The sequence below is a fragment of the Cynocephalus volans genome, chromosome 8, assembly GCF_027409185.1.
Source record: "Cynocephalus volans isolate mCynVol1 chromosome 8, mCynVol1.pri, whole genome shotgun sequence".
NCBI classification, from domain to species: domain Eukaryota; kingdom Metazoa; phylum Chordata; class Mammalia; order Dermoptera; family Cynocephalidae; genus Cynocephalus; species Cynocephalus volans.
The window spans coordinates 54650937-54678884 of NC_084467.1; the positions used below are offsets into that span (position 1 = coordinate 54650937).

General features: G+C 39.4%; 1 protein-coding gene across 1 annotated transcript in view; it reads left to right on the forward strand.

The window, feature by feature from the left end:
• Window positions 1–27948, forward strand: part of ROR1 (receptor tyrosine kinase like orphan receptor 1) — a 264083-nt gene that overhangs the window by 137590 nt on the left and 98545 nt on the right. Inside the window, exons 6-7 of the mRNA XM_063105766.1 lie at window positions 4652–4939; window positions 5673–5703. Of these exons, the coding sequence (XP_062961836.1) occupies window positions 4652–4939; window positions 5673–5703 (319 nt within the window). The remainder of the gene's footprint in view (window positions 1–4651; window positions 4940–5672; window positions 5704–27948) is intronic.

Here is a 27948-nt window from a genome sequence, read left to right on the forward strand (position 1 = left end):
CATTATTATATCATCATTATTATTACTAGTATTACCTTTGGGAGACATAGTTTGTTCAGGGACACAGAGCTAGAGGCAGAGTCAGTAGAAATGGAATTTTTTTCTCTCGAGCCAGATTATCCCCCACCTCTTACTCACCAGTCTGCCATCTCTACATTTATAGTCTAGGGAAGAAGAGAAAAAGAATGAGAAATCTCCCACAGCTCAAGCATACATTGTCAGAGATATTGAATCAAACCACCAGGAAAAGTACAGATTTAAATGTAGAGAGCAAGTTGCTTTGTCTGGCATTCAAGTTTAGTGAGCACCTCCTGCCTGCTATCCAGTGGTTCTGCAGTTGCTTGTATGGAAACACAAACTGTCCCAGAAGGAGCAGATGGCAAAGGTCCAGCAAAGTGCGGGGTAGTAGATTATGAATCTGAAGCCCAGGGAAGCAAAGCCCAGCTAGTTCATGGCAGAACTTGTTCTCAAGTCTATCATGTGGATTTCCTCTGCACTGGGACCCTTCTCTGAGATGCCAGTTGTTCTCTGAAGGGAATGACAAGTTCAGACCTTGCAATGGTTACACCAAGCTTTGGGCGTAGAGACAAGAGTGGGTCCCCTAGCATGTCCTATGAGGCTGCTGCAGAAGGGCCCGGCTGGTTCCAGGAAGAGAATGGATCATGGCCAGGGGCTTGTTAAGAACAAGAAAGGCAGCAGTGATACGTACGTTTTTATTTATTTTATGTTGTTTAGGCAAAATGCTATTCCCATGTTTCTGGTCATCACCAAATTGAGGACCAGACCATTTGTTAATTCTGCTTAGTAAATGAGCAGCTACAGATGACAAACAAATTTGAACCTTTTTCTTGGTCAGTGAAAAGTTAAAACCAAATTCCCACTTTGTGGCAAGGCTCCTTTGTTCAGTAATCACAAAGAATTGTTTGCATTTCCTTTGTTCTCTCTGGAAACACACCACTTGGCCAGCTACTACACTGATTTCAAGATGCCCTGCAACTGTCTTTTTTGTATATAGATAGAAATTTTATGGAGCAGGTCAGGCAAGGTACCTGGCATCCAGAAGGAGACGAGAACACCAATCAGAACCCATGGCTAAAGCTTAGACCCATTAATCAGACAGTCCTGGCTGGAGTTAGGGGAAGAGCACGGTCCTGTAGGTATATGTGTGTCCAGGGCCTGCCCAGGTTAGGGAAGAAATTCCAGAATTGTACCCAGCCCTTGGTGGGGCTCAAGCGACCAAAGCAGCCTGGTGCAATGGTAAGAGCTAGGTTTTAGAGCCAGGGAGATGTGAAGTGGACTGGAGTTCAGCCACAATGGCTTGAGCAAGTCACTTAACCTCTCTGGTCCTAGATTTCCTCATTATAAAACAGTGATAATAACTCCTCCCTTGCAAGGTTATTGTGTGGGTAAATATTAAGATAAAGCCCTGGCACATGGTAGAATTTCAAAATAGTCTATTACTGCCGCTGTACTGGCCAGCTGCCTCAGTTAGACTTTGTTTAGGTGCTTGGCTGAGCTTGAAGACTACAGGCCCTCAGTGATGGAAGCTTTGGGCACTTTGCTGTGTGACCATGGGGGCAAGCCAGGTAATTTCTGAGTCATGGTTTCCTCATCCTCAATTAGGGATTGTGGTAACTAATGTGCCTTTCCTACTTCTCCAGATTGTTAGAGGATTACAGGAGATGAAGGATATGAAAACATTTTGTGACCTGAAAAACATTATACTGAAGTTATTCTTATAAAAACAATATTGATGGCGTTGATTAACATTTTTGAGAGCTCAATTTTTGCCAGACACTGTTTTAAATGCTTCACAGGTGTCAACCTATTTCATTTTAATCTTCTTCTAACAGTTTTGCCAGGTGGAACCCTGTTTATTTTTTCTATCTTTCAGTTCATTGAACTGAAGTACACAAGGTGTAAGTAACTTGCCCAAGGTCACACAGATGGCAGGGGGAGGGGACGAGGGGGGAGGGACAGACCTGGGATTCTTGTTAACAACAAGAAAGCAGCAGTGATTCATACATTTCAGACCTACCCAATCAAATTTCAGAACCTGTCCAATGGAGTATTAATCATGATGCTTATACTGGCATCATTGCGTGATTAGTATTTCTAACTTTCTTTCTACAGAGGGTGTGTCGTTATCCATTCTTAAGGCATGAGATCGGGCTGTAAAGCCATGATAATGACTCCATAAAGCCATCTATTAACTAGTCTCCCTAATTTCTGGCCATATCTCAAACATCTTAGGAACATATGTGCTTTTATCCATGAGCAAATACATTCATGGATTGAATATATACGTATACAGATTATAGAAACATGCTCAAAGATAGAGATCAGAATGTAAATGTGAGGAAGCAAGGCATTAGCAAGATCATTTATGGGCTCATGATTCTGTTGTGAAGGATAATTATTCATTAGCTTAATTGAAATGATAAGTGCCATTATGGTAACACAGTGAGTAATGGTCATGTTTAATCTCTTTTCTACTGCATACACATGACAAATGCCATTCACACTTGTAACACACTCCTGTGGGGCTGCCCAGACTTTGACAACACCCCTCCCCAATTTTTGTGTGTGTGTGTGCAAAATTAAAGCAAATACTGAATTATTTATTTTTAGCATTGATGAGCTCATTTTACAAGCATTTTGGGTAAATTACTCAGTTAAATAGTTCCAAAAAAGGTTATTTTTCAATAAAGTTCCACTAAACTCAACAAGTTTATTGGGCTGTACCTGTGCTGTCCAAAACAGTAGCCACTAGCCACATCTGACTATTTAAATTTAATTTAAAAATTCAGTTCTTCTGTCACTCTAGCCATATTTCCTGAGCTCACTGAGCCACATGTGGCTAGTGGCTACAATCAGAAAGTACAGATTGTAGAACATTTCCATCACTGCAGAAAGTTCTAGTGGACAATGCTGCTAGTCAGTAGTATCCACTGAGAGTGCAGTGATGACTAGAACGTTGCTATGCCTGCCCTTGTGGGGCTCACAGAACTGCGGTGAAGACAGCTGCTAAACAAGCCATCCCAGGTTTGGGGATAGGGAGGGACAGAGGGCAATGGGAGGGTATGGCAGGGGATCTACTGAAGGATGGGTGGTCGGGGAAAATAAAACAAAAGAAAACTCCATATAGATGAATAACAGAGCAATTTTTTAAAAAAATATTGAACCTAATTTTTAAAAAATTAATGGATTATTTTCTCTGCCAGTGGATTTCACAACTAATATTATTAATATGACGTTTAAACACTATTTATTGAAGAATAAGCTTGAACAAAATTTTTTCATTATTAAAATTTGTAATGCAGTAAGTCTTAAAAGAAGCCAAATGCAAAATGTACATACAGTATGATTCTATTTATGTGGGCTTCTGGAACAGGCAAAATTAATCTATGATGATAGAAATTTGAACAGTAGCTACCTGGGAGGGAGTGGCTGGGAGCAGAAACTGACTACAAAGGATTTCACAGGTACTTTCCGGGATGTTGATGATGTTTTATCAGGAAAAGGGCATTGGTTACATGGGTATATGCATTTGTCCATAGTCATGGAACTGTAACTAAGATCTGTACATTGCACAGAATGTAAATTACAGTTGGGCCTCCATATCAGTGGATTCAGAGTCAGTGCATTCAACCAACCATGGATCAAAAATATTTGGCAGAAAATACTGTGTCTATACTGAGCATGTGCAGACTTTTTTCCTTGTCCTTATTCCCTGCAACAATACAGTATAACAACTATTTACATAGCATTTACATTGTATTGGGTATCATAAGTGATGTAGAGATGATTTAAAGTATGCAGGAGGAAGTGTGTAGGTTAGACACAAATACTACATCATTTTATATCAGGGACTTGAGCATCCATGGGAGGTCCTGGAACCAATGTCCCCGGATACCAAGGAATGACTTTATCTCAATTTTTAATTGAGATATAATTTATGTTATATATTGAATTGAATCTTTCTATATATAATTGAAAGAATCATATACTGTTAACATGCTATGGCTGATATGAGTAACACAGTGGAAATGTCCATTGCCTCATCACTCTGTCTGCCAGTGACCCGGCCTTCATCCCCTTACGTCATTGCTAACAGGAAGGTTTCAGGCGTCCTTCCTGATCTGCCATGTGGATATAAACGTGTTGCTCCTGCTTTTTCCAGTTTTTGATGCTTTCTTTCTTATCAAGAGTGGACAAGCTGGAAGAATGTTTGCCAGAATGTTAAGAATGATGTTATTTTGGAATGGGGAGATTTGAAGTGGATTTTACATTTTTTTTTTCTTTTCTTTGCCGTATTGTTGGAACTTGTAACAAGGAGTGTATATTATTTTAATAATCTGAAGCACAAAAGCTCATTTCGTCTTGGCTTAGAAAGTATGTTTATCCATGTGTGCTATGTAGTCATCCTCCGTCTTTGGGGTTTGTACTCTGATTAGTAACAACTGTCCTTCCAAGCAATCATGGGGCCTTGGTACATGTTACCATTTCCTTCCTTGTCGGTTTGTACATGCCTCTGCTGTTCAGTCTCTCTGTGACCCTGGGGGCATGCTGGAGTGGATTTGGGTTGCTTGGAGGTGCTCTCCAGTTGTCTGCCCTTCTCACCTGCCTCCTTCCCCCCATGTGCTCACAGATTCTTACCTGACCCTGGATGAACCAATGAATAACATCACCACGTCCCTGGGGCAGACGGCGGAGCTGCACTGCAAAGTCTCTGGAAACCCACTTCCCACTATTCGCTGGTTCAAAAATGATGCGCCTGTGGTCCAGGAGCCCCGGAGAATCTCCTTTCGGGCAACCAACTATGGCTCTCGGCTGCGGATTAGAAATCTTGACACCACAGACACAGGCTATTTCCAGTGCGTGGCAACAAACGGCAAGAAGGTGGTTTCTACCACTGGAGTCTTGTTTGTCAAATTTGGTAAGCAGCTTCCTACTGAGGATGGCCCTTGGCCGCTAGCCTAATATAGTAGGATGGCTAGAGCCCATGGGGCAAGGAGGGAGGGAATGAGTACTCACTGAGAATGTGCTATGTGCCCACAACCCTAAAGCTGGTACAATTGTACCCATTTTACAAATAAGTGAACCCAGGCCCAGTAGTTAATTACCGTGTTCAGGATTGCTCAGCTAGGAAAGCACAGAGCAGAAATGCAGTCCAGATCCGTCTCACCCTACAGACCCCACTCAAAGTCATCATGCCCTTGAGCTCTTCTTCTCAGCAGGGATGCTCCTTGTGCAGAGAAGCTGGGAACGCTTGCAGCACGCACACCTCTTTTCTGTCCAGCTGCCATGAAAGAGCAGAAGCCCCTGCTGGCTGTTGCAATTGATGCCCTCGTTCAATCAGTTGGCCTCCTATTGGAAACTCCCTGCATAGTTTCAGGCTGCCTACTCTGTTGACTCATTTTTTAGCACTTGTCTTAGCATTTTTCAGGCCCTGAACTGTGGGATATAGACACATTCTTACTGGCATTTTTTTTTTTTTTTTTTTCATAGAGGTGGTTGGGAGAAACTGGAGCAAAACAATAAATCCCTCAAAAATAAATATCACCTCTGGGTGGTTGAGAACTTTAATTTGTAGTGGTTTGACTGTACCCACGCTCACCTTCCAGTAACCCAGACTGACTGTTTCTTTTGTTTTTCTTTCATTTCTTCAGGACCCCCTCCCACTGCAAGTCCAGGATCCTCGTAAGTCCTTTTTATATCCTTTCTTGTCATTTGTAAGCATTTCTCCATAGGTTTCTAGGGCAAAGACAATGTTGTCCTCTGCTTGGGCCAAAACACTGTGTCTCCAGATGTCATTCCATTTTGCTTTTTCTCTGATATGAAGGTTCATGGGAGACCAGCATCGGCAATAATCTTAAACGTGGTAGTGTTGATTCCAAATGATCAAAGCAAAAATCTTCCTACATTTACTATTTTAAAATGAATCTAACAGTTAGTGGCAACAATGAATTTGGTAAAATCAAACAAAATGATAGAGTGCTGGCTTAGGAACTTTTACTTTAAGCTAAAAGGGTCTGTTCTACTTTTCTGATTTCTGATACTTTAATTATGGGTCGAGGCAACAATTAGGTAATCACTTTGTTTTTTACTTCCTTTAAAGAACTCCAAGGCAGAAGTTCTACCTCATCTAGAGTAGGAAATCCCCGTGCTTGGATTGAGAGCTATGTGGAAGTTTGATTCATTTTGAGTTCCTTGTTAATGGAGTCTAAAGATCCAATCTCTTTTCCTGATACTGTTATTGATGAATTTGTCCTTTATTCCAGCTAAGAGATTTTCATCTTTCACTCTAAGGGTATCCACTTGGGTCATTTTTCTTTATGTATATTTTTATTTTTACGGGAACAACCCATTTATTAAAACTCTTGCTCTGTAAGCAATGTTGTCCTCTGCTTGGGCCAAATATCCTCCATATTCTGTAGACTTCTGAAGTAAAATTCGCTGGGCTCTGACATGACAGCATCGAAGTGCCTAATCTAGACTATACCCCTGGCAAATATAAGAGCCACTTAATTTGCTCCAGTCCCTTCTGTGCCACTGTATTACAGTATGGGCCATTTTAATCCATTTGTGTGTGCCTGGAGGCCCTGTGGCCCACAATCCCATTGGTAAAATAGGTAATGGGTAAAAATAAACATTGGTCTTCAGCCACACTGTTCTGCTATTTCATCAGCCAGTTAAAGGCACCTGTAAAAGAGTCTTTAAAATCACCCAAGTGCTAATTGAATTCTACTTGCCAAGGTAGAAAATGTTGATTGACTTTAAAACAGGTCAGAAGTTTGGTCACTCTGCCTTGCCTTTCTCAAAGCTAATCTTTTTTTTTTTTTTTAATGGTCTCACCATTGGTTATATGTGGAATCCTTTTGAAGTCTTATTTAAACAAAGATTAAAACTTTTGTTGCTTGCTGTAAAAATGCTTCCCACCCTGGTACCTTATTTGTTCCTATTAATCTGTGTTTCAAACATGGCTGATAATCTATATCCCAGGTTGATTAATGTGGTTCACTAATCTGCCCTTACTGGTAAGCAGTAGGCTGTTGACTTACTGCCTATTGTATTTGCAACAGAGTTACTTTTTTGTCACAAAATTATTTTTCAACACTTATATGTCCTTACTTCTTGAAGTTTTCATTCTTTCTTTGCTGCCCTCTTTCTGATGAACCCAGTAATTTTATATGAAGATAGTATACCCCTATCTTTGTGAACTGTTATCTGTGGTGAGGATATCAAAATTCCTTAAAGATGCTCAAGCACAAAAGTATCCTTTGATGTCAGGCACCTATGTTTTATGTTAGCTGTCTGATTATCTGTCACATTAGTCAGCCAACAGCATGAAATATATAGTTGCCATGTTTGCTTAGAGGGAGTTACAATAAAATACAATCCAAGTTGAAAAATCCCATGGGGCCTTTTGTAGTTCAATCTCCACCCTCTTTTTTTGGCATTCCTAGTTGGCATTCTGATACCCTTTTTTTCTTTCCTTTAGAAACTGGTGATATATCCTGTTTTCTTCACCTCTCTCAGCTGCCACTATTTACACTGTCTCTAAGAGTTCTGAACTCCCTAAGACTCCCAAATAGGATGCTAGTTTCCATCCCTCTCCCCATAGCCCTGGATAAATAGCCCACTCTTGCTACAAGTGGACAGGCAGAAGGTAAAATGATAGTCATGGTGAATATCACAACATCGAGGATCCATTGGAAGCCTTTTGTCAAGCTTTTCACTACTTTTTCCAAAATAGGAGCAAAAGAGCAGTTATAAATTGCTGTGTTTACTTGAAAGTCGCACAGAGTTACTGCAAAGAAAATAAAATAAACATCCCTGAAACAGCCCTAACATTCAGAACGTCAGAACAGTGAAATACATTAGTCGTATGAAACTCAATGAGAGCTGAGGACCACATTAGGTGGTAGAGCTACACAATTCCTGACCAAGAAGAGCTTGAGGGCCCTTGGACTGTGTCCCAGGAAGGCACTTGTCAGTCTTACCACTCCCGCGAAGGGACTGTATCAAGTTTTCACATGAAGCTTTCAGGATGGTGCTTTAGTTTCTAGCAGGAGCAAGTCTGGCTAGAAAGTCTTGGCTTCTATTCATAGCTTCAGGCTTTATTTCTTCCGTCATTGCTGGGTCCTGCCCACTCCTAACAATTATAGGGCCTGGAGCTTGAGTACAAGTGGAGACCTACATACTGTACACCTAAATATTTAAAAGTTATAAATCTAGCGATCAAAACTGTTAAATGAAATATGTTCCGTCCTCCCACATTGACAAATATACCTTCATAATGACAAAATTTAAAAATACATGTAAAGTTATGATTTTTCTGTGACTGAAAGCCAAAACTATCGAAAATGACTAATCTTTATTATGCATGTCTGGGTGTTCTGTCCATGGGGCAGAGATATTATGTATAATTCCTAGATTGTTATATTAGTTCCATAAAAAAATGTGTTGCCTTTATTTCAGCAAAATGACTACCTATATTGTTTTATACAAGATTTTTGAATAATGTGGATTCTCTTGATAGTGATGCCAAATTACACAAACTCCCATGAGTCATTGTAGTTCTTACTTTTCAAAATTAATTTTCATTTGGAGAAACTTCACTCCCTGGAGCTGGTAGCAACTATAGTTATTAATAAAATTCCTTAAGCAATAATTGAATTTGGAAATGGACTAAGAATTTTATATACTGTATTTAAACATAGAAATGGGATAATATGTGATAAGTAATCATTAATGCAGAATATATTACAAAATACTATAATTTTATTGCATAAATCAGTATCATGCTTCACATGTTATCCTACGTATATTTAACTTTAAGAGTAGTACGAATTGTTTAATGTATTATATTTTCTAGGGCTGCTATAACAAAGTACCACAAACTGCATGGCTAAAACATCAGAAATTGTGTCTCACAGTTCTGGAGGCCAAAAACTTGAGACCAAGGTATCAACAGGGTTCTTTCTGAGAACTGTGAGGAAGGATTTCTCTCTTCTGGTGGTTTGCCCGGATTTTTCGGCATTCTTTGGCTTGTGGATGTATCACTCCAGTCTCTGCCTTGATGTTCACATGGCATTCTCCCTGTGTGCGTGTCTCTAAATCTCCCCTTTTCATAAGGACACCGGTCATATTGTATTAGGACCCATCCTGATGACTCATTGTAAGGTGATTACGTCTGTTAAGACCCTATTTCCAAATAATGTCACATTCTGAGGTACTGGGGATTAGGACTTCAACATATGAATTTAGGGGGCCACAATTCAACCCATAACCCTTAATATTGCATAATTTTTCTGAGCTCTGTGAAATTCTTACATATATTATTCTAATTGGTGAGACTTTTCGGAAGTACTGATTGGAATATAAGGAAAAACAAGACAGTTAATACTTGGTAATATTGGGAATGATAGTTTGTTGTGAAAGAATCTATTGCATTCAAAATGGAAGGAAGGTATGCTCTGTACCCCATGAATATTCATTACCAATAAAAATAAATCAACAAATAAATAAACAAAATGGGAGGAAGAATTTGAGTTGCTGATTAGTTTTCTCTTACCAAAGTGCTTTTGCCACTGCAATAATTCCTGCACTCGTCTGGCAGTGGCACGACACACAAACCTTCACAGTGTGCAGTCATGGTCACATTCTTTTCCAAGCACAGAGGGCAAGAGAGGTAGACAAATATTCCCTGGAGCTACAAAGGTGTTAGTCCTGGGAGCAGATGTTTAAGGTTTTGATTATGCTGTGCCAGCACTGAGTGCCACATCCCAAGAGGCAGAGGGTCCCATGTGTACTCTCTACTCTTATTAAATTTATTTTCTGTGTGTTTTTGGTATGTGGCCCAGGACAGGGACCTTTCTTTTTTCTTTTTTTATTTTTAAATAACAGTTTTTGTTCAGTGTTTACTGTATTCACAGAGTTGTGCGACTTTCACTACTATCTTATTTTAGACCATTTTCATCTCAAAAAGAAACTCTTCTAAGCCCATGGTAACTGCTCATTTACTTTGTGTCTCTATAAATTTCCCTATTCTAGACATTTCATATAAATAGAATCATGCAATACTTGTCCTTTTGTGTCTGGCTTCTTTCACTTAGCATAGTGGTTTTGGGATTCGTCGACATGATAGCAGGCATCAGTATATCAGTCTATATATTTATGGCTGAATAGTATTCCATTGTATGGCTATGCCACGTTTCGTTTTTCCATTCCTCTGTTGATGCACATTTGGGTTGCTTCTACTTTTTGGCCATTCTGAAAATGATCATTCATGTCCAAGTTTTTGTGGGGTATGTGTTTTCAATGCTCTTGGGTAGTATGTATCCGGGAATAGAATTACTGGAGCGTATGGTAATTCTATGTTAACATTTTGATGAACTGCCAAACTGTTTTCCAAAGGGGCTGCACCATTTTATATTTACAGAAGGAAAATATAAGGGTTCCAATTTCTCCACATTCTCTCCAACTCTTATTTTCCTTTTTTAAAAAAAAATTTATGTATTATCGCCATCCTAAGTGGGTGTGAAGTGGTATCTCAGTGTGGTTTTGATTTACAGTTTCCTAATGACTGATCCTGCTGAGCATTTTCTCATGTGCTTATTGGCCATTTAAATGTCTGTTCTACTTCTTTGCTCATTTTTTAATTGGGTTATTTGTCTTTTTATTCTTGAGTTGTAAGAGTTCCTTATATTTTTTGGATGTATACCCTTATCAGACATATGATTCGCAAATATTTTCTCCCATTTTGTGGATTGTCTTTTCATTTTCTTGATAGTGTGTTTGAAACACAAAAGTTTTTTATTTTAATGAAGTCCAGTTTATTATTTTTTCTTTGGCTATTTGTGCTTTTGAGTAACCATTGCCTAATCCAAGGTCACAATGATTTATTCCTATGTTTTCTTCTAAGAGTTTTAGTTTTAAAGTTTTAGCTCTTACATTTAGATTTTTTTGGTCCATTTTGAGTTAACTCTTATATGTGGTATGAGGTACAAGACCAGATTCACTCTTTTGCATGTAGATATCCAGTTGTCCCAACACCATTTGTTTAAAAGACTTTTCTTTACCCACTGAATTGTCTTGGCACCCTCCTAAAACCAATTGACCATAAATATATGTGTTTGTTTTACAATGGAGTAATTCTACTCCATTTATCTATGTTTCTATCCATAGGTCAGTTCCACACAGTCTTGATTACAGTATGTTTGTAGTAAGTTTTGAAATCAGGAAATATGAGTCCTCTCTATCAGTCAATATTCCACTGGAGAAACAGAACTAGTAAAATTTTATATGTATACACATTTAAAGAGACTTACTGAAAAGAATTGGCTTATGTAATTGTGTGGGCTGGCAAGCCAGGTTCAAAATCTGTGGGATAGGATGTCAGGAGAAGCAGGTTAGAAACTCCTGGGAATTTGCTCATGTTGCATTCTATGGGTAGAATTTCTTCTTCCTCAGGGAATCCTCAGTTCTGCTCTCAAGGACTTTCAGGTGATTGGATCAGGCCCACCCAAATTATCAAGCATAGTCTCCCACAGTTGTTCAGTTGATTGTGGATGTTAATCATACCTATCAAGTGCCTTCATAGCAACATCTAGACTAGTGTTTGACTGAATAACCGGAGACTATATATACCCTGCCAAGTTGACACTTAAAACTGATCATCAAATTGTTCAATGTTGTTCTTCTTTTTCAAGATTTTTTTACTTTTTGGCTATTCTGGATCTCTCGCATTTCCATATGAATTTTAGGGTCAGTTTATTAATTTCTGCCAAAAAATCAAGTGGGGTTTTGACAGGGATTGCATTGAATCTGCAGTTTGGTTTATGGAGTACTGACATTTAAAACATATTAAATCTTCTGGTCCCTGAACATGTGGCATCTTTTCATTTATTTAATATCTTCAAATGTTTTGTAGATGTCAGTCTACAAGTCTTGCTTTTTTGTTGTTGTTGTTAAATTTATTTCTATTTTAGTATTTTTTATACTATTGTAAATGGAATGATTTTCTAATTTCATTTTCATATTATTCATTGCTACTTTATAGATATACAACTAGGTTTTGTTTATTGATCTTACATCCTGTTCCCTTGTTTAACTTGTTTATTAGCTCTAGTAGTTTTTCTGTGGATTCCTTTGGATTTTCCCTCTATAAGATCAACAGAGATTGTTTTACTTCTTCCTTTTCAATCCTAATGCTTTTTAATTCTTTTTCTTGCCTAATTTCTCTGTCTAGAACCTCCAGCAAAATGTTGAACAGAAGTGGTGAGAGCAGACTTCTAGTCTTTTTCCTTATATTAAGGGGAAAGCTTTCAGTCTTTCACAATTACCTGTGATGTTAGCGTAGGATTTTTATAGATGCTCTTTATTAGATTGAAAAAATTCTCTTCTATTCCTACTTTGTTGTGTGTTTTTTATTATGAAAGTATGTTAGCTTTTGTCAAATGCTTTTTCTGTGTCCATTGAGATGACCATGGAGTTTTTTGGTTTTGGGGGGGGTCTTTTTATTTTGCTCTTTATTATATTAATGTGGTGTATTACATTGATTTTTTTTTTTTTTTTTTTTTTTGGTATGTTAAAGCAAGCTTGTATTCTTGGAATAATTCCCACTTGACCATGGTGTATAATTCCTTTGTATATATTGCTGGATTCAGTTCATTGGCATTTTGTTGAGGATTTTTGCATCTCTGTTTATTAAAGATATTGGTCTGTAGGTTTCTTTTTTTGTGATGTCTTTGTCTTGTTTTGATATCAGGATAATACTGGCCTTTTAGAATGAGTTAAAAAGTATTCCCTAGTCTTCTATTTTTCTTTTTTTTAGATGAGTTTAAATGCTTGGTATAACTCACCAGTAAAGCCATCTAGGTCCAAACATTTCTTTGTGGGAAGTTTTAAAATTACTAATTTAAGTTCTTTACTTGTTATAGGTCTATTCAAATTTTCTATTTTTTTTTTCTTTGGTCAGTTTTAGTAGTTTGTGACTTTCTGGGAATGTGTCCATTTCACCTAGATAATCTAAATTGTTGCATATAGTTGTTCATAGTATTCCCTTACCATTCTTTTAATTTCTCTAATGTCAGAAATGATACCCCTTCTTTCATTCCTAGTTTTAGTAACCTGTATTTTCTTTCTTCCTTTTTTTTTTTTTTTTTTTTTCTTCTTTCTTTTCTTGGTCAGACCAGCTACTCTAGCTAAAGGTTTGCCAATTTTGCTGGTCTTTTCAACTAACTTTTGTTGAAAACTGGACATTTAAATAATGTAATGTGGCAACTATGGAAATCAGATAGCCTCCCCTCTGATGTTATTGTGTGTTGGTGTCATTGCCATTTGTTTATTGAATTTCCTGGACTAGTTCTGTATAATCTACATTCTCTGTCATGTACAGCTACTGAAGTCTCAGCTCAGCTAGCCTAGTGATCAGTTAATGATTGAACAGAGATTTCCTTAAACCAGTCTCCAACCCTTTGCCAAGGGGTTTTATGTGTATTTTCAGGCATGCCTATAGCACTCCAGCAGTTTACAACTCTGCCTTTGCTTTTAAGTCTTGCTGGTGCAGGGCCTCAAATTTAGCCAGAGTGAGAAATTAGGGCTGTCTCAGGTCTTTCCCAGGCATGCGCATATATCCCCAGGAACATGTCAGAGGCTTTCAAAGCCTCCTATGGACAACTCATTCCTCAGATCCTCCCTGTGAGCTTTGAGCTTTTTAGCCAGGCTCTTGTTTCCCCCAACTGGTATTGCCACCTCAGGCAAATATGATTATTTTTTTCAACACATGTCCTGCGGCTAGGGCTTTTCCCACTGAGAAACTCTGAGTCAAATAAAGATGAGTCCTGTGAATGAGGCTTTTCCAGAGAGCTGCTAGACAGGTCAGATCATGCCAATTCTCTGGAGGTGGTGGGGTGGCTGAGGAGCTCCAAACACACACTGCCTCCTCCAGTGACTGCTAGGCTGCTGGTTTTCACAGCTGATGCCGTTGAAAGGCTGCTGGTTTTCAGGTCACCACGGAAATTGAGAGGAAGATGAGTATAAGGCCAGTCAAAATGCCACAAAACTCTGTTCTTAACAAATTTCAGCTTTTTTTCTATCTATCCACTCTCAACTACCTTATGGCATATGAGAAATCCTAGCATGGAGCTTGGTATATAATTAGCATTGACTGAATTTAAATCTTCTTTCTTTCCTTTCTTTCAGCCTCTGAGGTCTCTTGCAGTATCAGTCTGTAAAAGGACATGGTTAAAAAAAAAAGTATCTATCTCCTAGGTTGTTGAGAAGATTAAATGAAACAATAAGACAATGCATGTACAGTAACTAGCGCTGTGCCTGACTCAAATTAGGAGCTAACATTATCATCATCACCATCGCTGTTTCAGCAGGGATTATGCTATGCCCTCTTTCCAGCCAGAGTCCTTCTGCTGGACAATATTTCCTGCTGTGAACCCCAACCTGAGACTTTGAAGCCTTTATTTCCTTTTCTCTCACTGGCTGTTGGCTAACATCCTTCTCTGCAGAAGGACAGAGTGACCAGCTTTTGCTAAACTCTTTCCCTCTTTTATCTGTTTCCAAGTCTCAACCGCAGTGAGTAGCTGAGTGCTGGCCCAACCCAGGAAGTGATAATGTAATTTTCAACTCTAGATAAACTCAAGAATAACTTTCAGTGCAGCTACTCAGGCAGTTCAGGAGCCAGGAGTCTTGTAGAGAGGAGACCAGGAAGTCACTCAGCAGCTGAGCCGGGACACAGAAGACCATTGCTCCCGTGAAGCGGCTAACCTCCTCTTCATCACACTGCCTTGGTCCCAGCACTCTGCAGAGAAGGGGCAGATGGAGGGAATGTGGAGAGATTAGATAAGAAGGATTTCCCAATCCCAGTGGGGAAGAGATCCAAAAGTACAGAAGGTTAAAGCCAAGCTCTTATGTTCCAATTCACCCCCGTCACTCAACAATCCCCACTATATAAGTAGGGTGTGGAAAACTTCTAGTTAAAACTATACTTGTGAATATTGGCAAGACATATCTTTGTGTGCAGGGCATATTTAAAGAGAAGGGGGAAGATAAGTTTTTGCCTTCTAGGAGCACCCTTTCTGAAAGCTTGTTCACCAGGCCATGAGCTTCTCGGTCTATGTCAATCGTGAATGTATCTCTACACCTAGCACCGCACCTAGCACATAGTAGATGCTCAACAAATGTGTGTTAAATTGAACATTGAAAGTCTTGTCCTGAAAGCTTTTCTCCACATATGACAAGGTTGTACTCATTTGCTCAACACATTTTTATCAAGTTCTTTCTATGTTCCAGGCCTCTGATTAAGCTATTTTTAAGTCATGAAGTGGGTATCAGGCAACAAAACCAATCTACAAGTCCTAATTCTACATCATTTACAATTTCCTCTCCTGAGTTTATGAGTTTAAATATAAGCTTCTATCATAAATTTCAGTGCAAGTAATGCTCAAGAAATGGAGAAAATCTCCACCTCAACCCTGGCTGTTGGTGAATAGAAAGCTACAGGAATCAAATTGTTGCTTGGGGTTAAAATACAGATTCTGAAAGAGTAGGTCTGGGGTGGGGCCTGAGACTCTGCATTTCAACAGGCTCCAGGGGTGCTGGTGCTGCTAGTTCACGTACTTTGAGAAGCAAGTGTTTAGAGAAAAGGTGACCATCTGATTTCTAGTCTTCTCTGTCATTCACTAGACTGTAGTCCTAGGCAAATTGCTTACCTTCTCCAGGCCACAAGTTTCTTTATTTGCAAACTGAGGAACTTGGGCTTAATGACTTTTAAGATTTCTTCTAAATAAATTTGATAACTAATTGAAACTGAATTTGCTAATTCCTCTATTATAGTAAGTCCTCTTCATTGTTCTGAATTTCATTCAATCGGCTCCCAGGTTCTCTTTCTCTGCCCTGAGGTGTTGGTAGTCCTCTTTTATCTGTCATGAGGCTGTTGCTGCTTCCATCCTGCCTATTCCAAACAAGACCTTGGCTAGTTAGATACAATCAGTGGGAAAGATTTTTAGGGAGAGTGGCCGTAGTATTGTGCCTTCCTACGTGAAGGGGAAATTACTCTTTGTTTTGCTGATCAGTATTAGGCTCTGCTGCCTTGTATTAAGAGCAACATTTTCCTCCCATATTTCTTCCATAGGCTCCTGTCTTATGGGCTGAGTGGCTCTGTTTGAAGTCATACAAGAGGAGTACAGCAGGAAGCAGTGTGATGTGGTGGTGGAGACAGACCCCTGCTGTCTTCTTTTGGGTGTTTTTAAAATGCTGATCAGATGACCTTGTTGCCTGAATGGCAGACCCTGAAGGGTGATGGGAAAATAAGGACACTGGTTTGCGTGTGTGACTTGTGAATGCAGATTTATTATTGATTCATCACATCTTGTATATTCTCAGAACTTTCTAAGGGAAACAACTGAATCTCACAACAAGCACAACTGATGAAATGTTATGAATAATCTTGGTGGTGTTAAAGGGTAGCTGGGCATGATGATCGGCTATTTGCATAAATGATGTAATTAGCCTTTGACTTTGTAGAGGAGGAAAGACTTTTCCTCTACTTTCTTAGTTTCTGTGTCTGGGACCTATGAATTGAATTGACAAAAGACAGATTAACAGGAGAAAAAGCATACAAATTTTATTTGATGTTAATATTTTTACATGGTGCCAGGTGCTTCATAGAAAGAAATGAAAACCCCAAAGATATCCTTAGACCCAGACGCTTATATAGCATCTTAACAAAGAATGATAAATTACAGAGATAACAAGACAAAGGAAAAAGGGGTTTGTGCTGGGGTGGTAAATTGTGGGAAGGTGACTAGAAAATATATGGGAGAAACTCATGGAAAATAAGGGTCATTACATAAGGTTTGTTTGTACAGATTTATCTCAGCATCAACTCTCCATCTCCAGTGATAAGAATGGTATAGGAAGACACCTTTTTTCAAGAAGTTTATGCCTTGATTTTAGGTAGAAAGGAGGAGGGCGAAGAGCCCCTCCTGCATCTTTTGTTTCTGCATTGCCTTCCGCTCAAAATAGTGCCAATGAAGCATAATTCAAGGTGGCATATTCTGATTCATACACACTCACATATTGACACATGCTGCAAAAGCAACAGCTGGGGTCTCATTATCTAGGGCAGTTGTTCTCAACTCAGTCTATAATTCAAGTCACCCAGAGAGCTCTGTACATTACCCATATCCAGGCTCCACCTTTGACAAGTTAAATCAGAATCTCTTAGAGTGGTACCCACAGATGGTATTTTATCAAATCACCCCAAGTGATTCTATGTGCATGCAACCAGATTTGAAAAGTACCTCTTCCCTCCCCCTCCTGCCCAGTTCTATCTCTCTATCCCAAAAGCATATCGTAGATACCAGAGGAGTTGAAGCAGCAGAAGCTCTGTGCCTGGACAGTCACATGCCTACTGCATCAACAAGGTCCAATCAGGAAAGCAAAACCAACTCTTGATTATTTAACACAGGGGATTTAACGTAGGGCATTGGTTAGACGGGTGGTGGAACTTGCTGAAAAGCTGAACAAGGGATGGTGATGCAGCACCAGCAAGGGACAGAAGCCCTAGCCACGCCTAGGCTGGAGGGCAAAGGGAAAAGGTGATTTTACCAGAGCTCAAGGTGGGGGTTGTCTGTGGAGGCTGGAATGATGGCAAGTCTGTTCCGTGGAAGCTGAAGCCACGAGAAGATGCTTCCACTGCTTGAGTCATCACCCAAGGCAAGAAGAACGGGGAGTGACAACCTGGCTTTTCTCTTCATCCATATTTCCAAATGCCAGCTGGGGTCTCCCATTAGGGGAACCCTACAAGAAACTATATGACACAGGGAGCCTAAAAATCACAGCTTGCAGAGGTCATCGCTCTTGTGGATGCTGAGTAGAGCGGAAGAAGGCAAGGAATGAATCTGAGGGCAAACCCAGCATCGGCACTAATACCCTAGATTGATTTTCATGGAGGCAGGCTGGGAGGAAACAGGCTGGGGAAAAGATAATGCATTTAAAGTGGCTAGCTCTGCCCAGCCTTCAGGCGGAACCATTCTGTGGAACTGAGGCCTCAGCAAAGGTCCGTGCTGAAGGAGCAGACATGATGGTACTTTTGGCTGGGTTGATGGGCAAAGCTTCGAAGGGGGTAAAATCCTCAAAAGAAACATTAAAAGGACAAGAATAAGAAGGCTTCTGTATTTGCAATACGGTTTTTAATTTTCAGAACATTATTTCTTATCTCTTGATCTTACAGCTGTCTAACAGCTTTAACAAGAAAGCCCAATGTTTTCATTTCCTGTCTTGAAAAATGGGAAAAATTGATAAGTGATCATGCCTATGCACTTTCTTATCATAACAAGTACTTTTTAATGGTGTAGAGGGATGCTCTGTAGCTAGACCTCATATTTATGAACTCTTGAAGGCTAAAAACAGAGAGAGAAAACTTCTACAAATTTGCTTCTTGGGACTCACAGGACAGAATATGCTAACTGTGGTAAATACTCACTAAGTGCTACTTCGTGCTAGGCATCTTTATAAAACTTTGCACAAGGATGGCTTCATTGAATCCTTTGAGATGGGCACTATTAATTTCTCACTTTACAGATAAAGTAAGTCACTCAAGGGGACTCAGCTAGCAAAGGATGAAACCTTGATTTGACCCAGGCAGGTGGACTCCAGAGCTCAGACTTTAACCAGCCTGCTCTACTCGTATTGCCTCCCCTTGTTGTGGGGAGGTGATCAATTGATGACCTCTTGCATGAATTACAGTCAGTCACGTAAGTGTTTGCTGACAGGACTCACAGCACTCAAACAGCTTATCCTCATGTAGCCGTTTTATTACAGACAAGGGATATGGCACAGCCACAACCGGAGATAGATAAACAATGCCGAGGGCCCAGAGATCTCAGATGTGAGCTTCATTGTTCCCCTCAAACTGGGCTGCACAGGATACGCTTTGTCTGCAGGTCTTGAACCTTTACTGGCATGCATGTGAAGCACCTGAGTTTTCAGAAGTCCAAAGTCAGGTCATGGTAGAGGTCTTTTATAATGAGCTGGTCACATAGGCACATTCCAGCTATGCAACACACCTCAATCATTGAAACCCCAAGACTCCACTGAAACCAGGTGCATAAATCCAATTATTATAACTAAGTAATGCTGCCCAGCTGATAACATCCTGCGCCAAACAACTTGCAGACTCATGGTTCCAGAGCATCATTTATCTTTATTAAATATACTCCATAGTGACTGTCAATCGTTAGTGGTTGTGAAGATTAGTCTGGGGTCAATTCAGGCCACCTGAACCTTCTTGGTCTTGCATAGTATGTAAGTCAGGAACCTAGGCCTAGCCCTTAGACAATGTCAGATAACCCTAAGCAAATACTTTCATTGGAATGGGAAGTGTTCCATAGATAATGGAAAAGCTATCATGGGCCAGTCATTATAAACATCTATTCCCTCAGCAGATGGCCTAGTATTTTTGTGGCCAACTTCTGATGTTGCCACCCTCCACAGATTATTCTGAAACTGACTGCGTAGCTGTTCTATGTGCTCACATGAAACCCTAATTTTTTCTCAAGGCAATTTGAATATAACATAATGAGTGTTGTGACATTTAACTCTGACTCTAGAGCAATGTTGTCCATTGCATTTAGAAACAATGCAAGCCATATATATATATTTTAAACTCACTAGTAGCCACATTTTAAAAAGTTAAAAGAAACAAATAAAATTAATTTCAATATATATTTTATTTTACCCAAGATACCTAAAATATTATCATTTCAGTATGAAATCAATATAAAATTATTACCCAACTTTACTGAGGTATAATTGACAAGTAAAAATTGTATATAATTAAGATATAAAATGTGATGTTTTGATGTTCATTTATGTTGTGAAGTGGTTACTGTAATGGGAAATCTCATATTCTTTTTTTTAAGTCTTCAAAATCCAGTGTGTGTTTTATATTTATAGCACACTTATTTGGATACTAAATTTTCATCAGAAATACATAATTTGTACTTATATTTCATAAAATTAATAACTAATAACATAGATTTACATTTCCAAGTTGTTTTAAACAACTCAAAGTTTTCCAGTAACCAAATCAAATACCAAATAATCATTTGTCTTTATTTTTTGTATCCACATAGACAAAACTTGTTCATGATTTTTAGAAGAATTGATTTAACTTTGAATCACAGCTATATGAGTTCTCAAATCTTGTCTATCCAAGTTAAATAAATTCACTAAATCATATATCATCTCAGCATTCTTTATATAAAATTCAAAGGTATTTTGCATAAATTGAAAGGCAGCACTAAATTTATCAATATCAACAAAGCATCAAAGCATTTCTGTAAACTGGCACTGGTTCTATCTGCACATATATCTGAAATGATTTTACCAACTGTATCCATGACACTTTTCATAAAATCTGCTTCAGAAAACTAAGCACAAACATTTTCAATATTTATCATACAGTAGAACTAAGCAATACAGGAACCATCACTATTGTTTTAAAATTCCACTAAATCTAGATTTTTGACTAGCTAGCTGGAGTACCATCTGTTGTGATAGAAACTATTTTTTTCATACCTAACTGAAATTCTTTGACAGATATAAAAAATTAAAGAATACCTATTCCATGAGTTTGATTTTATAGGCTGCAAATTAACATTTCTTTGTGAATTTGGAAGTCCCATAAAATAAATGTACCCAAACTATTTATTTGCCAGCTTCTCTTATATCTCAATCCTCATCTAAAGCTAAAGAAAAGTACCTGCAACTTTTCAAATTTTAAATCAATTGATCTGAGTCCGGGGAGTGGCGCTGCTGCTGTGCGGGCTGACCTGCTGCGGCTCAGCCCTGTGGAGGTACTACAGTAACAGCCCAAACTATCGCATTTTTAATACCAGAAGTACTATTAAGTTAGAATATGAAGGAACATTGTTTTCTGAGTGGGATGTGCTAGGAACTTGTTCTGTACAAGACAGAAGATCACCCACGACAGAATTGCGTTGTCCTTCTTCTGGTGTTTACAGTATAAAACCAATTGTTAAGGGCCCAGATGAAGAAGGACGCTATTTGTCTGTGGAGAGTTCTAATACTTGCTTTCTGTGGAATTATAGAGTTATAAATTTTGTTCACAATTTAACCCAGAAAGACCACTTCCTCAGAGAAATCTGCCTGCATCCCCAAGGCCAGTGACATGGTATTGGAGCAGTGGCTGCGGCAGCAGCAGCAGCAGCAGCAGCAGCGGTACCACATCCTCACCTGGCGGTGGCAGCAGCAGCGGGGGGCAGCAGTGGCCCCTCCTCACCTCAACATCAGGGCCTTCCAGACCCAGGCGCCCCAACAATATCTCCTCAAGCCAAAGCCCCAGGACCCCAAGGACTGCATTTGCACACCCTCCCACCCAACTCCTCCTCGGGACCTGACCTAACTGAAGGACATTTACCAGCAAACTGCTCCCACCAACTTGCCCTAAGAGAGCCGGTCTGCCTGCTGTGTTCATCAGACTGCCCAGTGGAACAGAAGATACTCTGCTCATTTCATCTGATCTGTGGACTGTGAAACCCCCTGCCACAATGAATAAACATCAAAGAAAAGATACCAGAAATACGAAAAATCAAGAAAGTACACCACCAAAAGATAATAAATCTCAAGCTCTAGATCCTATAGAACAAGAAGCCCTCGAAATGACTGACAAGGAATTTCGAGTGATAATTCTAAGGAAACTGAATAAGATACAAGAAAACTCAGCTAGACATCATGATGAAACGAGGAAAAGTATACAGGACCTGAAAGAGGAAATGTACAAGGAAATCAATGCCCTGAAAAAAAATGTACCAGAACTTGCTGAACTGAAGAAGATATTCAGCAAAATAAAAAACACAACGGAGAGTTTAGCCAGCAGGCTTGTGGAAGTTGAAGAGAGAACCTCTGAACTTGAAGATGGGCTATTTGAAATAGCACAAGCAGACAAAAAGAAAAGAAATAAGAATCAAAGGCATTGAAGAAAATCTGAGAGAGATATCAGACAACCTTAAGCACTCAAATATCCGAGTCATGGGTATTCCAGAAGGGGAGGAAAACGGAGATTGCATTGAAAACATATTCAACAAAATAGTGGCAGAAAACTTCCCAGGTATAGGAAAAATCACAGATCTTCAGATCCAGGAAGCTCAACGATCTCCAAACGTATTCAACCCAAAAAGACCTTCTCCAAGACATGTTATAGTCAAATTGGCAAAACTCAAAGACAAAGAGAGAATCTTAAAAGCTGCAAGAGAGAAGCATCAAATCACCTATAAGGGAGCCCCAATCAGGTTAACATCAGACTTTTCATCACAAACCCTAAAAGCCAGAAAGGAATGGGATGATATATTCAAAATACTAAAAGACAGAGATTGTCAGCCAAGAATACTCTACCCTGCAAGGCTATCCTTCCAAAATGAAGGGCAAATAGTATATTTCTCAGACAAACAAAAACTGCGGGAGTTCACTACCACACGGCCACCCTTACAAGAAATTCTCAAGGGAGTACTGGGTTTGGTTCCTGAAAAATAACTACCACTGCCATAAAAACCCAAGAAAAATCTAAACCCACTAGTATAATAAAAATGGAATTCATGAAGAGAAAACAAACAAACAAAAAGGCTATCTACAACCTAAGGAACCAACAAACACAGAAACCAAACAGTAAATCAGAAAGCAAGGAACAAAAGATACCTAAGACAACCAAACAACAATCAATAAAATGCTAGGAATAAATCAACACTTTTCAATAACAACTCTTAATGTAAAAGGCTTAAATTCCCCAATCAAAAGACACAGACTGGCTGACTGGATTAAAAAGGAGGACCCAACTATATGCTGCCTTCAAGAGACCCACCTCACCCATAAAGACTCACATAGACTAAGAGTGAAAGGATGGAAAAAGATTTACCATGCAAACAGAAAAGAAAAACGAGCTGGAGTAGCTATTCTTATATCTGACAAAGTAGACTTTAAACTAAAAACCATAAAAAGAGACAACGAGGGACACTACGTAATGATAAAAGGACTGATCCATCAAGAAGACATAACAATCATAAATATGTATGCACCCAATGTTGGAGCAGCCAGATTTATAAAACAAACTCTATTAGACCTAAAGAAGGAAATAGACACTAATACCATAATAGCAGGGGACCTGAACACCCCACTGTCAATATTGGACAGATCATCTAGGCAAAGAATCAGCAGAGAAACACAAGATCTAAACAATACTCTAGACCAATTGGACTTGGCAGATATCTACAGAACATTCCAACCAACAACCTCAGAATATTCATTCTTCTCATCAGCACATGGATCATTCTCCAGGATAGATCACATATTAGGTCATAAATCAAGTCTCAACAAATTCAAAAAAATCGGAATTATCCCATGTAATTTCTCAGACCATAATGGATTAAAACTAGAAATCAGTAACAAATGAAATTCTGGAAACTATACAAACACATGGAAATTAAACAGCATTCTACTTAATGACATATGGGTCCAAGAAGAAAGCAAGCAGGAAATCAAAAAATTTATTGAAACTATTGAAAATAATGATACATCATACCAAAACCTGTGGGATACTGCAAAAGCAGTATTAAGGGGGAAATTTATTGCATTAAATGCTCACCTGAGAAGAATGGAAAGATGGCAAGTGAACAACCTATCACTTCACCTTAAAGAACTAGAAAAACAAGAACAATCCAAACCTAAAGTTAGGAGACGGCAACAATGCTCAACATCACTCAGCATCCGGGAAATGCAAATTAAAACCACACTGAGATACCATCTAGCCCCAGTTAGGATGGCTAAAATCCAAAAGACTCTGAACGATAAATGCTGGCGAGGTTGCGGAGAAAAAGGAACTCTCATACATTGTTGGTGGGACTGCAAAATGGTGCAGCCTCTATGGAAAATGGTATGGAGGTTCCTCAAACAATTGCAGATAGATCTGCCATATGACCCAGCTATCCCACTGCTGGGAATATACCCAGAGGAATGGAAATCATCAAGTCGAAGGTATACCTGTTCCCCAATGTTCATCGCAGCACTCTTTACAATAGCCAAGAGTTGGAACCAGCCCAAATGTCCATCATTGGATAAGTGGATACGGAAAATGTGGTATATCTACACAATGGAATACTACTCAGCTATAAAAACGAATGAAATACTGCCATTTGCAACAACATGGATGGACCTTGAGAGAATTATATTAAGTGAAACAAGTCAGGCACAGAAAGAGAAATACCACATGTTCTCACTTATTGGTGGGAGCTAAAAATAAATAAATAAATTCACACACACACACACACCAAAATACCGGGGGGGGGGGAGCGGGGAAGAAGACTCAACAACTACAATTCCTTGAAGTTGATACGACAAGCAAACAGAAAGGACATTGTTGGGTGGGAGGGGGGAGAGGGAGTGGGGAGGGGGGTTTTGGTAATGGGCCACAATAATCAACCACATTGTATATCGACAAAATAAAATTAAGGAAAAAAATAAAAAATAATAAAATAATTTTTAAAATAAATAAATAAATAAATCGATCTTGATTTTGTTAGAAAGGTTTTATATTCTATAGGCTATCCATAACTAAAGTAATGATTTGTTTTATTGTCTCTTCATCCAAGACTGGTTTTATAGCTGTCCAAAGTTTAAACAAGCCCAGATTCTGTTAAAATTGTGTAAATTTTTTTTTTTTTGATAGGACATTTAATTCTGATTTCAGGTGACCTATTTTACTGATTCTTTTTTGACTGTAGAGAGAGGGAATTTATTTAAAATGAACATCACTATATATGTGCTGAAAATGTCTCTTGAATATTGTTCTCTTTGTGATCTTTAAATTTTAATTTTTATACAACAAATTTTAGGGGCCAATTGACATTCATTATAAAATTTGTGGCATAACTTATTCCAGTCTCTTTTTCCATTACTCTTCTGTTTCAGAGAGACTTTCCTTGGCTAGAACACTACAGAACTCATAACTTCTCCAGAACACTACGTGTTTGAATCAGTTTTCTGTTTAGGGCTAAAAATAGAAATTCAGAAAACAGGAGCGGCAGTCCGACAGGATTTCGAAGCAGCATTCTGCAGGCTACATTTCCCCTTGAATTAAATGTGTGTGTGTGTGTGTGTGTGTGTGTGTGTGTGTGTGTGTGTGTGTGTGTGTGTGTGTGTGTGTGTGCGCGCATGTGCATGTGCGTGCATGTGATTGTTTGGGTGATCATACTGATTAAAGAGAAAAGGTAAATTGCAAAGAGAAACACCATGCAGTTGCAAAGTAAAATGTTATTCTTTTAGATTAGGGTTAATTTTGAAACAGTCCACTGCTCTAGCAGGCAGATCCTGCAGAGGTTCATGACAATGGGAGGGGGCAGTCCAGCTCAAATGTCTGCTGCCACTCAGCAGAGGAGTTGGAGAAGTCATGTCTCCTGGCCTACTCTCCAAATAACTGTGGGTACCTGGCTTTCCTGGGAAATCTTCCTTGCTTTTTAAAATTGTTATTATTGTGGTAAAATACCCATAACATAATGTTTACCATTTTAACCACTGTAAATTGTGCAGTTTAGTGGCACTTAGTACATTCACAATATTGTACAATGTTGTACCATATCACCTCTATCTAGTCGCAGAACAATTTTATTGTCCCCCCAAAAAGCCCTGAACCCATTAAGTACTTATTCCCCATCTTCCCCAGCCCCCAGCAACCACTAATCTACTTTATGTCCCTATGGATTTGCCTGTTCTGGACATTGCAGGTGTCCACCATAGGCAAATGATTCTGGCATATGTCCAGAATCCAAATGGCAATTCATATAAATGGAATCATACAATATGTGGCCTTTTGGGTCTGGATTCTTTCACTTAGAATGATGTTTCCAAGGTTCATCCATGTTGCACCTTGTACCTTCCTTGTATTTTGATGACTTTTTGAGACTTCCTGGCATAGTAACAAGATGCCTGGCATCGAATCCACACAGACCTGGGTTAAATCCCAGCCCACTTTTAGCTTCAGTTTCTTGAGCTGCAAAATGAAAATACCAGATGGTCCCTAACTTACCAGTTTGACTTAAGATTCTTTGACTTTACATACCATTCTGTTTTTCACTTTCAGTACAGCATTCATTAAATTATATGAGATATCCAACACTTTAGTATAAAATGGGCTTTGCGTTAGATGATTTTGCCCAACTAAGCTGTGAAGTTCAGTAGATTAAGTGTATTAAATGCATTTTCAACTTAATATTTTAAATTTACAGTGGATTTATTCAGATGTAACCCCATCATAAGTCGAGGAGCATTTGTAATGATGTTCGCCTCAGGAGTCTTTTGGAGGAGTCATTTGCTGATTCAACAAATATTAATCAAGCAACCACTGTGTGCCAGACGTGGGATCAGGGGTATAGTGGTGAATAATACCAGGCAAGTTCTTTGTCCTCATGAAGCTTAGTTCTAGTAGCAGAAATAGACAATAAATATGGAAACAAATAAATGAAATAGAGAGAAGATAGGGTGAAATGTCAGAGAGTAATTGTCTGGGGGTAGGAAAAGGGCTGCCTTAGGAAAGGGCTGACATTTGAGCTGACCTCTGAGGAACAGAACAAACTAGCCTCGTGGACAGCTGGGGGAAGAAAGACTATTCTAGGCAAGAGAATAGCGAGAGCAAAGGCCCTGAAATGGAATAGGGTTTTGTCACGATCACGGAGTAGAAAGAAGGCCAATGTGGCTGAAATTGGATAAGTGAGGGATGGAAGGTGTGACTTAAGTTTAGAAAGGTAAGCAGAAGCTAAATCTTACAGTACTGTGTGGGCTGGTGTTTGGACTTCATTTTAAGAGCCAGGGAAGCCACGGGAGGGATTCAGCTAAAGGAGTGACGTGTTCTCATTTAGGACACTCCAGCAGCTGTGTGGAAGGTGGGGCAGAAGCTATTGCACAGGTGCTTTGGTGACTCGGACAAGGGTGAGGTGTAAAGAAGAAGGTTGGAGATGGCTCGGAGAGCGGGCAGGTGTAAAGGCTTAATAGAAGTAAACAGGATAAGTGACATGAAATGGAGAAATGCATACAAAATACCTAATAGTGCCTGGAACAGAGGAGGTGTTTAACTCATGTCCCATTGCCACCTGCCCCCATGCACACACCAGTAAGCCTTGGTGGCTCACTGAGGAAGCATTTAATGGGTTTCAGTTTCATCTGGATTTTCCCATCATCCGGGATGAGTGGGAACTGCAGGGAGAGAGACATGGATGTGTCTCTGATTTTCATGAGATAAAAAGAGAATAAGTCTACCACTTTCTATTCAACTAGAGTGCTTGGCCTCTTACAGCAGCCGTGGCCTGCAGCAGGTGATGGAAAAGTACGGCTCTGTGGGGTGAAGCAATGGAACATGTTCTAGGAGAGCAGGGCAGAGCCAGTGAGGAGCACGTTCTCTCCTGCCTCAGCTGCCGGAAGGGGATGCCCTTCTCTCTCCTGCCACGTCTGCAATTCCCTATTTTACATTATGTTGCGGTCCGTGGTTTAGTCTTCTGAGCAGGACCAGTTCTCTTTGTAACCTCTACCCCTGGTGCAAAGAGGGCACTTGATTAATATCTAAACATTGAATAAGTGAGTAATGGAAAATGCCAATATTTCTGTCTTAGAGCAGAGAAACTACTGAGGTTGTGTTATAACCTGGGAGATTTTTTCTTCCATAAAAATGGGATAATAATAGCATCTACTCAGAGGATTGTAAGGATTCTGTGAGATAATGTGTGGTTCACTTAGCACGGTGCCTCACATGTAACAAGCCCTCAATAGAAGTTTACTGTTGTTCCTGTTATTAGCCTCTCTGTGGCTTCTTCTTTTAGAGTTGCTGGATATGTTTAGCCCACAGAGACTCTTTGGGGACCGTGG